General features: G+C 28.3%; 2 protein-coding genes across 2 annotated transcripts; both read right to left on the bottom strand.

The window, feature by feature from the left end:
• Positions 1 to 142: 142 nt before the first annotated feature.
• LOC114187332 (probable F-box protein At4g22030) lies at positions 143 to 1,707 on the bottom strand. The gene has a single exon (XM_028075551.1). The coding sequence runs from the start codon at positions 1,646 to 1,648 to the stop codon at positions 356 to 358; it is 1,293 nt and encodes a 430-aa protein (XP_027931352.1). The 5' UTR covers positions 1,649 to 1,707; the 3' UTR covers positions 143 to 355.
• Positions 1,708 to 7,795: 6,088 nt separating this feature from the next.
• Positions 7,796 to 9,170, bottom strand: LOC114189180 (probable F-box protein At4g22030). Its single transcript, XM_028077886.1, is given in 2 exon segments — positions 7,796 to 7,939; positions 7,941 to 9,170. Coding segments are annotated over 2 exon segments (1,224 nt in total). The 5' UTR covers positions 9,111 to 9,170; the 3' UTR covers positions 7,796 to 7,885.
• Between the last annotated feature and the right edge of the window lie 9,769 nt (positions 9,171 to 18,939).

Below are 18,939 nucleotides of genomic sequence, written 5' to 3'. Positions count from 1 at the left end.
ATAAAAAATTGTTGGACCATCTATATAATAAATAATACATGACTGTCATAGGCACGCCTGGCCTATTAAATGAGTCTTCATTATCTTACACTGATATTAAATTTGTGATCTAATATCCTACAAGGATGCTAAAAGAGAATGAAAAAAAAAAAAAAAACATTATTAAAAGTAATGTGAACTAGTCATCATTCCATGTACATGTATCCACACCTTAAATCTTTTACCAAAAAAATTACACTTTCATCTAAATATATTCTCTCTCACTTTTGCATGTCAGATAAATACACAATATATACATTTCTGAAAAGAATGGTATGTAAATAATTAAACAAAAAAAATTAAAAAATGTTTCATCTCAGAAGAGTTTGCTGGCGAATTCATCTATCTCCCTCCCTTCTATGCGATATGCAGCAGATTTTGAAGCAAGTTCTCTCAGCTGTGATACACTTCTTCCCAATTGCAAGGCCATTTTCAATTCAAAGAGTTCTCCGTTTTCTCTTTTCTCCAAGTCTTTCTCTTCAATTGTGGCTTCAATTGTCTCTTCCAAAAGCTGGAAAAATCCACCACAGTTTCTGTACATTTCAAACACCATTCCAACTTGCCCTCCATGCTCAAGAGCATTCACCACCGAAGCCAAGGACCCTGCTACCACAGGAACTAATGAGTCTCCTGAAAACAAACACCCTAATGCAGCAATTCCTGTGAGCAAAGGTGCTGAAATAGCTAAACCCTTGTTTATCTTCAGAGCAATGTTCCCCAACCTCTCATAGTCTTCCATGTCTTTTCTCTTCACCACTTCAACAACCTCCCTCATTTCCTCTTCCAGCTCCACACTCCATCCATTATTGCTCTTACCCTTCATCTGTGCTTTCTCATTGTTCAATCTTCTTTGTGGCCACCATCTAGCACCTTCAAACTTTTCAGGAAACTTTTCAAGCATTGCTCCTCCCAACAAAGGCATCGGATATGCTTTGTCCAACGCCAAAACCCTCTCCATAGCACCCCTCACATCACTTTCACTGGGATTTCCAACAGCGATTGTGGTTTGGATCTGTGCCTGAAGCTGCTTAAAAAGCCTTGCAGCATTTCTTTGTTCCTCGGCAAGCTGTGAGGGCTGGATTTTGTTGGTAGCAAGTAGCATCCCAGTGGCTGCAGAAAACAAAAGAGCAGATGATAGTTTAAGAGCCAAAAGTGGTGCCCCTTCACAACTACCCGTGCCTGCAACACCAGCCATGGTTGAAGCCGTGAGCGTTAGCATGTTGATGGAGTTTAACAAGAGGGTGTTCCAATTGTTACGTTGTTCTCCAACGTTGGTATGCATTTCAATTCTGTCAGCCACAGCCTCCAAGATTGCATAGAGTTGAATAACGGCCTGGGAATTTGTAGTGTTGTAAAGATCACCATCGTGCATTATTTTGCTGGTATGGTTCTTTTCCGCAAAAGAAGAGTTATAATTGTCTCTGACTCTGAATTTTCCCATTTCCTCAACCATGCTTCTGGTAGATGATGCTAGCACTTTGGGAACTGAAGAGGGGAGTTTAGGTAGTTTAGGGACATTGATAGAACAATTGATTCTCTGGAAAGAGGAAGAAGATGGAGAAGAATGTAAAGGGTTATTATTTAGTATGGAAACGCGTAAGGAAGACATGTTGCAAGATTTTTGTGTATGGTTTGTGAAAGGTGTTGGATGAAGAAATTGTGAAGGTTAGGTAGGTGGCATACGTATATATAATAGCGTGGAAGAGGAGAGAAGGTGCTAGATAGGGAGAAAAAAAATGAAGGTGGTGGTTGGGTCCATTAAAACATATTTGCTTATGTCAGGTTGACCCCTTCGTGTTCAAAATATTGTACCCAATAGCCAGGTCTTAACATCATGCTAACGTTGTTCGCTATATTTTCCTTTCCTTAATAACAATTACATTGAAATTAATAAATCAAAACTGCAGGAAAGTTCCCTTTATACCCTTTATACTGATTTTGTATCGTGTAGATTTCAATATCCAATTTTTTATATGTGTTTGACACTTTTTTTTATTTTTTTAAATACAAAAATTTATTTTTTAAATGAATATTTTATCCCTAAAAATAGGTAGTTAAATAACTCACGTGAGTGTTAAAATATAAATTTTTTTATTATATAAATAGAGGATTATAGCTTTTACAAAGGAGAAAAGAAAATACAAATAACTAGATTAACATATATATTTTAATTTGGAAATATAAAATATATTTACTGTCTAAGATTAATAATGAAATATTAAATAAATATATATTCTTTCCTTAATTTTTTAATATTTATTCAATGGTACTATTTGATTTTTTTTTTATTAACCAGACAGTATTTATATGTAATATAGAACACTTGAAATACTCTTAACTCATTTAACTTTAATTCAGACAGTTTTAATAAATATCACTATCTACCCTACTAAATAGCATACCCTTCCAAAATATTCCTACATAATCACAATTGACTTAGAAGTTAATAATCTATAAAGATTACCCAAAACATAACATATTAATCGTATGTTGTTACGGTATCAAATTTACGTAAAAAAATACCTAATTATTCTCGTATACCGCATTTAATCCAATTCAATTTGCTATGTTTCCTATTTTCGTTTTAGGTAGTAGTTGAGCTAGTTTCCTGTTTTTCTTAAATACTTAAATACTTTTTCCTTTTTTATCTTCAACCCTGTTTCATTTTTAATCATGACTTTAATATTTCAAAAGCTTCAAATATTTTATACTTTAAAGTGTAAATTCACACCAGTATCTATTATTATTGGAGATCTCATATTAATTAAAAATGTAATTGAATTATAATATATAAATAAGTATAAACTCTTACTTTATTTTAACTAATTTAATAATGTTAAGTTAAATTTAAATTCTACTTTTTAATATTTATGAAAGTCATAAAAGATTTTTTTTCATCAATCAATTATACAAACGATTGACCTCTAACATCAAAATGAATAAATTTAAACTTTTGCTTTTTAAAGTTATTCTTTCTGTTTGAAAGTATATTTTCTAATTTTATACACAATTTTAGTCTATTAACTTTTATGTTAATTGGATTTTTTTTCAAATTTTAATAGTGAAATATTTAGGAATTTGTGATATAAAATCATTTTAATAAAATTTTTAATATAATTTACTGAGTTTTATAATAAAATAAAAAATAGTGGAATTTTTTATATAATTTATTGGGTTTTATAAAATGCAATTGAGTTTAAAATTTGAGAAAATAAAATTGTCAATGTATAAAATAGATATTTTATAACATAGAATATGAATTATATTTCAGTTAAAAGGACAACTTCGAGTTTAAAAAATATAGCAAAGGATCGGATGTGGCATTTCTTTATCAAAAAAATATTTTATCAACTTTAGTAAATCAAAATATTGTGATCTGATAATATTTTTCTTCTTAAGTGAATTTAATTTCAGCCTTTCAAAAACATTATCAGTTTTATCCTCATAATCTTTTAAAATCCAAAGCAGTTTTTATTATTGGCGAATGTGGATATTGTGGGTATCATGTACCAAGTCTAAATACGCGTAACATCGTTATAAAAGCTGTTTGAAAAATATGAAGTATCAAATTAAAAACAAAAAAGTGAGGACAAATTTAATTGTACATTCAAAAACATAAATTATATTTTCTTTATGTTTTGAATAAGATCGGTATCTCTCAATTTTTCTGGTATCTTAAATTCAACAGTGCAATATGTCATCATGCTAAGAATTTGAACAAATTTACCTGGTCCATTAAATAAACTTATGAATCGTTCGGTTTGAACAAAGAATAAAGAATACGTGACTTTAACATCCCTCTCCCCCAAGAAAACAAAATATCACAAAGGTCAAATTGCTGCAAATTTATTCTTAATTTCCTCTTGAAAAGTAAATTGGACAAATTCTTCGGCCGTACGGTTTTGACACCCAATTTTCGTGGGTTTTTTTTTTTTTCCTTATTAAGAAGTCAGCATAAAATTAACTTATTAACGGTTAAATTGTAATTTATTTTTTATTTTGTCGTAAATATATTTAATTTTATCGTTATATGTGGATTCCTATTGTTTCAAAATTTTGAGTTAAAAATAATCTTAATGTATTATGTGGTTGGACTTAAATTTTATTAGTATTTGTTCTCTCAAAGTGAAATTTCATCTGTAAATCTAAGAATTTTAACATCTAATATATATTTCATTTATTTAAAATAAGTCGAATCCTAGAACTCAGTTTATTTATTGCTTTGTTCTTCATAGGAGAAAATAATGCTTACTGCTTTCTTCATCCTTTGAAACTGTAAGTCTTGGACTGTTTCCCTACTGTCTTTTTATTGGCTGTAATCAAATTGATTAATAGTGAAGTTAATCTAGGTCAGAGAGAAAAACAGATATTTGAAAATATAATTATTTTGGCTTTAATAAAATTGATTAATAATTAAGTTAATCTTGGTCTTGGGTGACTTCTGAATTCAAAATGCATTTGAGATCAAATTCAAACGTAAAAATATTATTTAACATTGGATATATTGAATATAAGGATCATGCAAAGATTTGTACTCAGTTTTGGTCTAAGTGCTATGCTAGTATGACAACTAACTATTCATGCTATCTACTCATTCATTCAAGGACTATTATGCTACGAAAAACATTTTTTTATTCTCAATCTATTCTTTTTATTTAGTCCTATAACCTCTTTGTTACATTTATTTATATATTTCATCTTCTTCCTTCTTTTTTCCTAATTAGTCTTTCTGTTAAGTTGTCGATTTTAAGAAAGGTTAAACATCATTATGATTGACCCAAAAAACAGTTGTAATTAATTGACATAAAGCATTAAATATTTATGCTCACAAACCCTCCCAGTTGACAAAAAAAAAATGGTAAATTGAAATCAAAGGGGAAAAAATTACATAAATGGCAAAAACAAAATTTAAAATTGAGCCCGAAAAACCCAAATACAATTTAAATTATCATCGTCGAGGAAAAAAAGAAAAACCTGTATCCATCCGAACTCAAATTTTTTTAAAATAAATTTGATTGAATAAGTGAATAATGTTAGATAAATAAAATTGAGTAAAATGGATAATTGGCATTAAATTCGTAAATTACAATTTTATAGATACTTGACTCAATTGAAATTTATATTTTAATATTGATAAATTTGTAAATATATTTAAAATTTAAAATTTAATTTTTGATATGATACTATTTTATTAAAATTTAGAAGTAAGTTTTATAAAATCATAGTCTATTATAATAACCATTATTAGAATTATGCATGTAGTTCTTTTAGTTAAAAATTAATTATATTTATGTCATTTATTTAAAACAAAATTAATATTTTTCTTTTATTAAAAAATTTAATTTAGTATAAATTTTAATTTGAAGAAATTGACCGAATTGATGCGTAATTCGAACAACCAAATTGGATTAATTCAATAAATTAAAATATTAAATTTTAGTTACATTTGATCGATTAGATTGGATTCAAATCTGACCCTATCGATGAATGATAAATTCCTAGTAAAAATAACTCCAATAGGATAGAAAAGGATAGTTTGGAAAAAGTTGTTGATCGAGAAAAAAAAATTGAATGATGCATATGCAACAACATTGAAGTCGTACTAGTTGCCTAAAGTAATAGTGGAATTCAATTTGAGCGATGAGATTTTTCTTTTTTAAATATTCTTCAAATAAGAAATATTAAAAAACTTGTATAACAATATATAAATAAAATAATTTTAATCTTACAAACTAATTTATAAAGTTATGTTAATAAAATTTGATAATATAAAAAAAATAAAAACCAAAAAGACAATAAATAATTACAAGAGTGGAAAATAAAACATGTACATTTGCACCTACCAGTCCAGTTTTTAATTTGACTGGGAAATCTTTCAACAAAGCCTAACTCAGGACTAATATATGCTTAACCATAGAAAACTTTAAAAACCTAAATGCTATAAAAATAATAATTCAGCACTTATTCTTAACCCCCTTGTTTTATAAAAATAAAAATAAGCGTTTACTCGAATTTTGTTTAACATTAATAAAGAATAAAGTATATTCGTTAACAATAAATATATATTTGCTTAAAACATACGAAATTATATATAAAGTATCACATGGGTAGATGATATTATAATTAATTAAGGTTCATAAGTCTTACTGTTACTGGGTACCAGGGGTTTTTATAATAATATTAGCACTTAATATTAGCATTAATAGAAAGTTGTTGTCATACTGCATTTATCAATTTGTGTTTTTAGTTTATTATTGGTTTATTTATTATTTTCTCATTTTCTTGTTTAAATCGTAAGATTTGAAGACGATAATATGCGAATTTCGTTAATGTATTTAGTTGTTTTTAATTTTATAGGATTTCTTTTGTGATTCCAAAAGCTTGATCCCTTTTCCACCTTTTGAGGGATTATTGTGGATAGTGATGGACAACGTTCCCATTTACCAAAGTTATACCAACATTTGTACCACTTTGACTAGGATACATTATATCTTTGTGTGGGGAAAAGGTTTGAGACCATTGCTTTTCAACAACAAAAAAAACAACGTTTTAAAATTAAAATTAGTTCAGAAAATCAGGTATAGGGATGTTTGAATTTGGCTTCTATAAATTAAAAAATGCATTTCAAATAAACAAAGTACTCATTCTTTTTTTATTTATTTAATTCTATTCACACGTCAATGAAGAGATGATACGATACAATTCAAACACAAGAAAATACAATAATTTGATTTCACCAAATAATAGCAATAAATAGAAATAAAATTTTACAGAATAATTTTCTCCTTTGATTAGAATTTTTTAAATACTGCACGCGTATTTAAATTCTTGAAAAATATAAATCGAAATGATCGTGTTACTAATAATAATTAATTTAATATATTAAAAAAGAGTAATTTGAAAATCTAAGAGCTTTAAAATTAAGAGAAAAAAATTTGTTGAATTCTAAAGAACTTCATTGCTAGGACGAACTATATTTTGCTCATTTTGATGTTTAACTAAAAAAAAAAACTTAATTGATGCTCTTCTTTTATTGTTCCCACAAAACCTCTCTAAATTGGTATAATAATACATAGTCATTTAAAAAAAAAAAAAACTGAAGTAAATGTAAATATTTGTGCAAGTACAATTGGAGTCTAAAACTGTTTTTTTCAACAATTATTAATATCAGAGCATCTTCAGTTTTATCTATTTAAGATATGATATTTTATCTTAAGTTCAAATAATTCAAGTGTTCTCACAATAATACTGCAACTCATATAAATTTACTTTAGAAAAATAACTTATATTTTCAAACCTTTTAATTCCACATTCAAATGTGATATATTATCTTTTATATCAATGCTATATATGATATACTTATTATATTTTATACTAGTTAGTTTACAAATTATTCTAAGTTTTTGTTTTTTTATTAAATGACTTAAAAGTGTTTATATTATAATAACAGTCACAATTATACTAAGAAAATTAATCTCGTTACGATCTCACACCAACCACTTCACAATTATTTTCTTAGAAAATATATGATCATTAAAAAGTAAATTTTTATATTTGCAAAGAATAAAAAAAGAGAGATGAAAAGTAAAAATAAAAAGGTGAAGTGAAGAGAGTGTAAAAGTTGATTAAAATATCAATATATCATGCTCCACATTATAAAAAAAAATATCATAAAAAATTGTATATATATATGTTTCAAATGTTTCAGAACAAATGACCAAAAACACTGCTGGTTCTCATAAAGCAGTGTAAATAATTAAGCTCCTTTGTGAAACTGCACAGAAAGAATGAAAGAACATGTATTGAACAAATGTTTTCTCTCAGAAGAGTTTGCTAGCAAATTCGTCTATTTCAAACACTCCTTCCATGCGATAAGAAGCTGATTTAGAAGCAAGTTCCCTCAGTTGTGACACACTTCTTCCCAACTTCAAAGCCATCTTCATTTCAAACAGCTCCCCATTTTCTCTTCTCTCCAAATCTTCCTCTTCCAAAGTTGATTCAACACAGGTTTCCAGCATCTTGAAGAACCCACCAGAGGCTCTGTACATTTCAAAAACCATGCCTACTTGCCCTCCATGCTCAAAACTGTTAACTACTGCACCCAATGACCCAGCCATCAGAGGCACTAATGACAACCATGAATCATTGCCTACAAATGCAGATCCTGCTGCTGCAATTCCTGTGAGTAAAGGACCTGCAATGGCCAAGCTCTTGTTAATCTTCAACGCTATGTTCCCAAGCCTTTCATAGTCCTCACTGTCTTTTCTCTTCACCACCTCAATAACCTCTCTCATTTCCATTTCTAGTTCCTCACTCCATCCATTCCTTTTTCCCATTCTCTGTGACTTTCCTTTTCCCTCGCCAACTTTGGAAGGCCACCACACGGCAGGCTCAAACTTCTCAGGGAATTTCTCAAGCATGGCTCCTCCCAACAAGGGAAGTGGAAAAGCTTTGTCAAGCGCCAAAACCCTCATCATTGCACCCTTCACATCATCCTCGTTAGGGTTCCCAAGTGCAATTGTGGTTTCGATTTCGCTCTGAAGGTTCCTGAACAATCTACAAGCATTCCGTTGTTCCTCCGTGAGTTGAGACGGCTGGATCTTGTTCATGATGAGTAACATCCCGGTGGCGGCTGAAAACAACAGCGCAGAAGAAAGCTTCAAAGCCAAAAGTGGTGCACCCGCTCCACACGTGGCTGCAACACCCGCCATGGTTGTTGCAGTGAGTGTAATCATGTTGATGGAGTTCAAAAGCAGCGTGTTCCAGTTATCACGTTGCTCGCCAATGTTATTGTGCATTTCAACCCTGTCGGCCACAGCTTCGAGGATTGCATAGAGTTGGACAAGGGCATCAGAGTTTGCAGAATGCTGTTGTTCATCAATATAATCGTGCAGCTGCGTATTCTTTTCTGGCAATCTTGGTTTCAATTCCTCAGCCTTCTTTATAGTACGTATCTTTGGCAGTGAAACATCAAATCTTGGGAGTTTTGGGACGTGGATTGCAGCATTTATTGTTTTCCTCGAAGACAAGGAAGAACAAGAAAGTAGAGACGAGGTTTGTATGGAAGCCATGAAGGGTTAGTTGTGGTTTTCTTTTTCGTAGTGTGTGTTTATGAGAGTGGGGTGGTTGATGAAGAAATAGTTGTGTGGAGTTTGTATTTAGATGCGTTATGTTAGTATTTATAATGAAAGCAAGGGGAGGGGAAAGAGTCAAAATCAAATAAGGAAACCCATGATTGACCAGTTTTTATTGACATGGTCTCTGTTCAAAATTCCCAGCCTTGTTCGTGGCTTGTTTTGGGTCACAACATGCGACGTAGTAAAACCACAAGGCTGCACTGCGTCACTCAGACGAAATAATTTGCATACAGTAAAACCTATGACTACTGCGTTTTCTTCTTTCTCCTAATCCATTTTATTTCAGTTAGTTATTTCTACATTTTCGATATATTGGATATTACTATAGCCTCGTCGGATATAGAGTTTTTTAACGTTGAAGTTTCATTAGCCTTGTAAATTACGTCCCAAATTGCCCCGCACTTCAAAAGTTGAACTTTCGTCACAGAATATACCTCGTGTTGTGGACTTTATGGCGAGAAAATTAAGATTTCAAGAATAAGGAAAAGTAGTTTAATGAAATTTGGTTTTAGACACTCTGCAAAATAAACATAATTAATGTTTGTTAATGGCAGCAGAAATGTAACTAATTGCTTACATTAGTAGATGTTTTTTTGCCAGAGAAAATTAGAGCACAAAGTTTTTGATCCGAAAAAAAGGCATTTGCAGAATAGAATTACGATGATTAGTTTGAATCAAGTTACTAAATGGAAAATTATACTTTAATTTTTATTTTTTAACTCTCATTATTTATTTTTTAATGTGATTAGTATAAGTTATTGATTTTTTAAAAAAAATATAATAATACATTAATCAATTAATCGGTAACCGATTAACGTGATTAGTATAAGTTATTAATTTTTAAAAAAAAATATAATAATACATTAATCAATTAATCAGTAACCGATTAAGTTACGTCAAAAAATAAATAATGAGAATAAAAAAATAAAAATCATGATATAATTTTCCGAGATAAATATAATTAGTTGTTTTGGATGATTGACCATTGATAGAAGTCAAAGGCAATATAACAGGAAAGGTGGCCCGGAGAGGCAACCACAACTTTACGTTGTTGTGTTAAGAATGCATGGCAGAGTTGAATTGAAATAATAGTGGCTAAGGAAGATGCTCCGAAATAACTCATGCTTGGCCAAAGTATTATTCATCTCATTAAAAAAAAAAAAACTATTCAAAAAATAATTTTATTCATTGTTGAAAATTTAAATTAATTGAAAACTTATTGGTTTTCTTTTGTAGCAACATAGAAAAGGTATAACACCTTGGTCAATTTTATCAAGTAACTAGGATGTCAATGGGATGATGCAAAAGTGAGCAATAAATTAAGACACGATTCAAAGGGTTCCTATTACTCAATAAATTTATACTAGCAACTAATTAATAACCTTGGGGACCAAGGGGTCTAGCTCAGGGAGATCCTAATGACTTCAAAGAAATTTTCATATCAACTATCATAATGTTTTATTTTATGAGTAATTTATAACATTCATAAATATATAAAAGTAATTCATTTCATGAGTTTCTACCTTATTACACTGTTTTTATTATTTGTTGGATTACATTTTAATTTTTCTACGTAATCCAAATTAAAAAAAAATTGATATATTATAAATTTAAGTAAATAATATTTTATTACATAATGTTATATAATGTTATAGGATAATTACATATAATGAAAACTTTACAAACCAATTTCAAAATATATAGTTTAAATTGAGAAATAAAAAAATAACTTATTTAAATAAAATTATTTGTCTGAATAACAAAAATATTTACAACTTTAGAAAAAATGAAAGGAAGTACTTTAATAATAATTTAATCATTTAAAAAAATTATAAATATTATAACAATATCTTACTTTTTAAACTTTTTTTTTCATATTGATAGTTTACATTTTTTTTCTTTTTTACAAATAGTTTAATTCAAGTGCTTTCCTTAGCTCAATAAGAATTTAGTATAACAAATTATTTTATAAATATTATTAGACAAAATATTTAAAATATGTCCGTCAAATATTTTTATTAGAAATATCATAAAATATTAATTAGGAACTCTATATATCACAAAATAGAAAAAAAATCATATTTCAAAGAACCAAAAATTTATTTTTTGTTACTAGAAAAAAAAAGAAAATTTTACCCACATAAATAATTTTTCCTCTAAGAATGTTAGGAAAAAAATAATCAAAAGAAAAAATAATAATTAATTAATAATAAGAATAAAACAAATATATGGATAACAAAAGATTCATAAACTCAAATAGTAAGAAGTAGAAATAACTTGGGTTGAACCACGCATACCACTATCTTTAGAGAGAAAATGCTCCCACTCCACTGGGAAAAACATAATGATTTGTACTTCTCTCTTAAAATATAACAATCCATTAGATGGATCGAATGCAGCGAAAAATATCTGAAACTTTATGAACATCATTGTTATGAGCTCTAGTGTTTGATGTATTGTGTATTTTGTATTTTTCCCATGCACATAAGTGATATATATAAATAGACAGAGATTGAGGAGTAAATCGTAATAAAGGTTTTAAAATAAAATAATATATAATCAATAAAAGAAATTTAAAAAATTATTTATCCATAAACATCATTTACCTCTAAAATTAGTATTGCATAAAACATTAAAATAATATAATGTAATCAATAAAATAAATGTAAAAAATTATTTATCCATAAACAACATTTATCTATAAAATTAGTATTGTATAAAACATTAGTATGAACCAGACTTTATTTTAATTATTTATTTTGTAAATATTTATCCATTTTAGTATTTATAAACTAAAGGAACCACCATGGAGTTCCCTTGAGGTACTGTTTGCTTTAGAGCATATAGTTTCGTTGTAATTTTGTCCTTAAATGAAAGTAGAGGTTTTCTTTCCAAACTGGTGCAATTTTTTTTCCAATTTCCTAAAATGGTGCAGTTTTTTTTTTTAATTCCCGGCAGAGGTAAGTCGTGAGAAAATGACACGACTTCATCTTGAAGAAGTCGTGCTAAAATAAGGCGATTTTAATTAAAATAAGCTGAAGTCATGTCAACATGGAGAGACTTCTGTGTTATGAAGAAGTCGTGCCATATTCAGACGACTTTAGTTAACATTTTAGGCAAAGTCGTGCCAATATGGAAAGACTTCAGTATTAAATTGTTAATGAAGAAGTCGTCCCATATTGGAGAGACTTCAATGTTATATTGATAATGAAGAAGTCATACCATATTGGAACGACTTTAGTTCGAATAAAAATTAAATATTTTTTAGTCATATTAATTAGTTAAATAATAATGCATATAAGTAATTAAAAATTTCATGATGATTTTGGTTTCTTATAATAGGGCATGAAAGTTATCTATGAGAGTCTGTGCCACAAGGAGGTCTTCTTCGGTGTCGTCTAGGTCTAGGTGAAGATAATGATGATGACGATCCAATTCAGAGCCCTCAATTAAGACCTAGACAACACGAAGAAGACCTCCTTGTGGCACAGGTTCTCATAGATAACTTTCATGCCCTATTATGAGAAACCAAAATCATCATAAAATTTTTAATTACTTATATGCATTATTATTTAACTAATTAACATGACTAAAAAATATTTAATTTTTATTCGAACTAAAGTCGTTCCAATGTGGTACGACTTCTTCATTATCAATATAACACTGAAGTCTCTCCAATATGGGACGACTTCTTCATTAACAATTTAATATTGAAGTCTTTCCATATTGGCATGACTTTGCTTTAAATGTTAATTAAAGTCGTCTGAATATGACACGACTTCTTCATAACACAGAAGTCTCTCCATGTTGACACAACTTCAGCTTATTTTAATCAAATTCACCTTAATTTGGCACGACTTCTTCAGGATGAAGTCGTGCCATTTTTTCACGACTTACCTCTGCCGGAAATTTTAAAAAAAATGCACCATTTTAGGAAATTGGAAAAAAAATTGCACTAGTTTGGGAAAAAACCGAAAGTAGAAGTATTTAAAATGCACTTGACCTCAACTCCTAAGTGATGTAAGACTTATTGGGTGTACCGAAACAATAATAAACCAAGTGAATTGATCTATGAATTTAAGGTCATAATTAATTTTTCACATATATAGGATTAGAATTTACAAAGGATTTGTAGTATATATCCTAAAAGAAGGAGTTTATAGCACACCTGAGAATAGGACTTGTGGGTGAAATTAGTGGATTTATTCTCTTGCATGCATTATTGCAACTTTTTCTATATAGGTCTTTTAAACTTAATGATGAACATACTTATTTGTGTCCACTTTTTCTTAAATGGCAAACTTTCAAATCAAGCAGAAGCAAAAGTTTAAAATTAAAAAAATTGAAATATTATATTTGTCGAGGTTCAATATTCTGATTAAACAAGGGTTTTAGTAATTAACTAAAGGGTAGGTAAAGAATTAGGTAAAGTCTTATTTTCTTACATATTATTCCATTTATTTTTATTAGACGGCATTAAAATGTATCGCGAGCATCATAATAATATCTACGTCAAATATAGAGTTTATTATATATATATATATATATATATATATATATATATATATATATTAATTGCTATTAAACTAAAGTCTATTTGCACCACTAAAAGTGAACATCTGAAAACAATATTGATTAATTTACTTTTGTATAACACATAAGGCACTTTAACGAATGTTGTTTAGACATTACAATTTTGGAGCTCAACTTTTTGTGACAGAATATTCCCATAAATAACTCAACCCCTTATGTTATGGCAGCATTCACGAAAACAAAACTTTGTCATATTTTTTTATTAACGACAGCTTTCTTAGTTTTACGATCCTTCTGGCTGTCTAATTATATTTTATTGTGTTTGCTTTTTCGGATAATGCTTTCTGTTAAAGTTGACTTTGTAAAAATTATTATTTGGATTAGTGTAGTGTACTTTATTCCACATTCTCTCCTCTTATTAATTAGTGTATTCGAATTTGTAGCTTTCTAATCTCTGAGACAGTTCGTTGCTCATGAGATTTATCTTTAATGTATTGGATCTGGAGCATTATGGGAATAATTGATAAGTATGCAACTGAATTTTTTTTTCTTGAGCTATAATTTATATTTTTTTAAAGTAATTGTTAATATTTATTGTTTTTATGGACGAGTAACTGTAAACATGATTTTGTTTATTCTTTTACTTATATTCTTTCTACTCTTCTTAAGGTTTTTATTTAAAGCGAAAAATATTATTATTATTATTAAGGTTGTGCGAAATATTTACACAAAATTCAAATTATAAAGAAAGATAATCATGATTCATGATCTTATTACACTGATAATGGTTCATGTGTGTCAATTAAATCAATTATAATTATACATGGCATAACTCTTAATGCATAAAATCAATTGTTAAATGTATTGAAATAAAAAGTAGACTGTTATGTTTTTGTCTGGCCGAATACTAGCCTAATCCATTTGATTTTCAAAAATCTCATTTATTCTTATTTTTGACCATTCCTCTTCTACGGTTTAATTTCCTCAAGATTGTCAGTATTCATGAAAAGGTACTCCGATGCCCAATCAAGTAAGTGTTTGATTCTAAAGAGTTTAATCAATTTTAGTGATAAAAAAATTACAAATTACCTTATTTACATTTTTTATTTATAGTATCCTTGGTAGGTTTTTACCTTTTAAAATACCTAATTAGGATCCAATAATATTATAACCTTCCTTAGTAGTAAACTCATGTATTATACTCTTAATCTTATTATCTACTAGCTTCTCAAATACTATGTTTGACATCAACTTAAATGAGTGGACAAATGTTTTCATGAACTTGCTTATAAATGACCACTTATTATGTTCGGCATCAACTCATGACACATATTTTCATGAACTTGCTTATGAATAATTGTTGAAAGTTTTCGGCATCAGAAGTTGAGTTGCGGAAAATACCAAGGGATGCAAAATGTATAATTTCTTTTACATATTTTTCTTACATTTTAAAGAATATAAAAAGTAAAAACATTTATTCTTAAGCTATTAAAAAAGTTTATTAAATGAGATTTTTTGAGGTTTTTTTTCCAAACAGGTGCAATTTTTTTTCCAATTTCCCAAAATGGTGCAGTTTTTTTTTTAATTCCCGGCAGAGGTAAGTCGTGAAAAAATGGCATGACTTCATCTTGAAGAAGTCGTGCCAAATTAAGGCGAATTTGATTAAAATAAGCTGAAGTCGTGCCAACATGGAGAGACTTCTGTGTTGTGAAGAAGTCGTGCCATATTCAGACGACTTTAATTAACATTTTAAGCAAAGTCGTGCCAATATGGAAAGACTTCAGTATTAAATTGTTAATGAAGAAGTCGTCCCATATTAGAGAGACTTTAGTGTTGTATTGATAATGAAGAAGTCGTACCATATTGGAACGACTTTAGTTCGAATAAAAATTAAATATTTTTTAGTCATATTAATTAGTTAAATAATAATGCATATAAGTAATTAAAAATTTCATGATGATTTTGGTTTCTTATAATAGGGCATGAAAGTTATCTACGAGAGTCTGTGTCACAAGGAGGTCTTCTTTGGTGTCGTCTAGATCTAGGTGAAGATAATGATGATGACGATCCAGTTCAGAGCCCTCAATTAAGACCTAGACGACACCGAAGAAGACCTCCTTGTGGCACAGGCTCTCATAGATAACTCTAATGCCCTATTATAAGAAACCAAAATCATCATAAAATTTTTAATTACTTATATGCATTATTATTTAACTAATTAACATGACTAAAAAATATTTAATTTTTATTCGAACTAAAGTCGTTCCAATATGATACGACTTCTTCATTATCAATACAACACTGAAGTCTCTCCAATATGGGACGACTTCTTCATTAACAATTTAATACTGAAGTCTTTCCATATTGGCACGACTTTGCTTAAAATGTTAATTAAAGTCGTCTGAATATGGCACGACTTCTTTATAACACATAAGTCTCTCCATGTTGGCACGACTTCAACTTATTTTAATCAAATTCGCCTTAATTTGGCACGACTTATTCAAGATGAAGTCGTGCCATTTTCTCACGACTTACCTCTGCCGGGAATTAAAAAAAAAAACTGCACTATTTTAGGAAATTGGAAAAAAAATTGCACCAGTTTGGGAAAAAAACCATTTTTTGAAGTATATTTTAATTTCAAAAGTGTTAAGAATATTATACTATAACTCTTTATCTTTAACTCTTATTCTTTACTTCTTGACGTGGTCTAGTATAAGTCATTGAATCTTTCAAAGGTAAAGATAGTGATACACTAATTAATGGTTTACTCTAAGTCACATTAAAGAATAAAAGACTAGAATCAAAATTTGATAATCATAATATCATTGTCCAAAGAGTTATTTTATATTTTTATCCTCAATAAAGAAGTGAAAAGTTCTAAACTCACAATTACACCCATTATTTATCTTTATTAATTATTTTTAAAATTTTAAAATATTAATTGGAATATTAAATTCAAACATATTTTAAGATATCCCTAGAAATAACATTTTTAGTTATAATATTTACAGCAATATTATTTTGTGAAAATTATTTTCATTTTTATTTGTAAAACACATCATATGGAATTTTATGTAAAAATACATTATTTTAATTGTTCTATTTTTCTTTTATATATACCATTTTTTTACAATTTATAAACTATTAGATCCTTCTATAACACTTATAACACTGCATAAATCACCTGTCCAATCCAATGCTCATTTAGGTAATTATAATTACAATAAAAATTATTAGTATTATTATTATTATTATTATTATTTTCAAATGTAGCTACGAACGGTCTCATTTTCATAAGTATCAATAACTTGCTTTCAGTGTATACCTGGTTTTTCACAACTAGTTATAATTTTGTTAAAATAATCATTTCAACACGAGCTCCCAACTAATATATATAATTAAAAAAGTATTTGGTAGACACCGAAAAAATAAAGAAAAATGCTAATAAATGCTCTAAGATACTAATTAAAGAATAATAAATGTGTTTTGGTATCATCATTTTTATATTGAAAGTAGAAATAATTAAATACAGTAATTAAAATAGTATAAATGCATATAAATTTTATAAAGATAAAAATATCTTTTTAAATTTTTAGACAATAACTTACTGTTACAAAACAAGAATTTTGAAATTTTTAAAGTCTCTACTAAAAAGAAACAAAATTTAATTAAGTCTCAAATTGACACTTTAATTGTACTCTTTTTGTAACTTTTTTAGATGTTTAACACTAAATTTTTTTGTTGGTTTTTTTGTTAATTTATACTTTCTTATGTTATTTTTTTAGATGTTTAACACTATTTTTTTGTTAATTTTTCAGTTAATTTAAATTTCTTATATTTAATTTTTAGCAACATTAAAATATAATTATTTTATTATTAATTAGTTTTAATTTTTATTTGTGAACATTAAATAAAATATTAAATACCCATGTATAATATTTATGAGTATTTTTGTCTTCTAAAAAAAATAAAGCTGCATTAATAATTATTTGCTCAAGTGTAGGGATGTCAAAAATATCCGTACCCATGGGTATCCGCGGATAAAACCCGCAATGGATAAGAAATGGATACCCGCTACCCGTGGGTACAGATATTTTTGATACTCGCATGTTAACGGGGCGGGTACGGGTATCATAGTATTTGTATCCGTGGATACCGTACTCGCTAAACTTTAATTCACAAAAATACCCTTATATATATATATATATATATATATATATTAGTAAAAAACATTTTGTCCTAATTTTTTATAAGTTGCACTTCTTGTCTTCTGTCTTCATTCTTCCAACTTCAAGTATTGGTACGTAGTCTTCTTTCAAGTACATCCCTTAACATTTTTCTCTTCTCCTTCTTTGAAATTGGGTATATACATCAAACCATATATAGATAGTGACGTTTATGGTATGCTTGTTGTCAAATGATGGAATCAAAATAAGAATATTTGGCACGTGACAGTTGAGGTTTATTATTTGATTATTTTTCAGAAATCAATCGGAGAAATTGAACTTGTTGATCAAAACACTAATTAAAGAATTTTTATCGTGTTGAACGTCATTTTATATTTATTTTTATAATTATTTGGACTTGAGTTAGTTTAAAATTTATTTAAAATTTATGACAGTGATGTATTTTATTTTATTTTATTTGAATTCATGATTAAATATTTATTTTTTAAATAATTTTGTAAATACCCGTGGGCACCCATGGATATCCGTGGGTATAAAAAAAAATAGACGGGTACCCGCATAACGGATACCCGACGGATATAAATACGGATACGGAACAAATATTTATCTAGCGGGTAGGGTACGGGGAACTACTACTCGTACCCTACCCGCCCCGTTTGACATCCCTACTCAAGTGAAATCACCATAATAAGACAATTACTTTACTTTCTTCCTTTCTTTTTCTATTTTCAATTTCAATTCTATATATATATATATATATATATATATATATATATATAATGAAGCAAACATTTTTCCTTCATAGAAATTAACATTGATTTAAAATGATAATATCATAGAAATATTTTCTGTAAGAAAAAGTATTGTCAAATTTTTAACATATAGATTTTAGATCGATAATAAAAAAAAATAGAATCTTTAATTTCATTGCTTATAATTTATGTATGTGTTACTAACTATTGTTGTCTCATAATTAATAAATAGCCATGTGCTACACGGGGATGTGACATTGGGTGTGTAAAAAGTAAAAATGAAATAAGAGC

Source organism: Vigna unguiculata, chromosome 6, assembly GCF_004118075.2.
Source record: "Vigna unguiculata cultivar IT97K-499-35 chromosome 6, ASM411807v1, whole genome shotgun sequence".
Lineage (NCBI taxonomy): Eukaryota > Viridiplantae > Streptophyta > Magnoliopsida > Fabales > Fabaceae > Vigna > Vigna unguiculata.
This window is presented reverse-complemented; position numbering and strand designations above follow the sequence as displayed.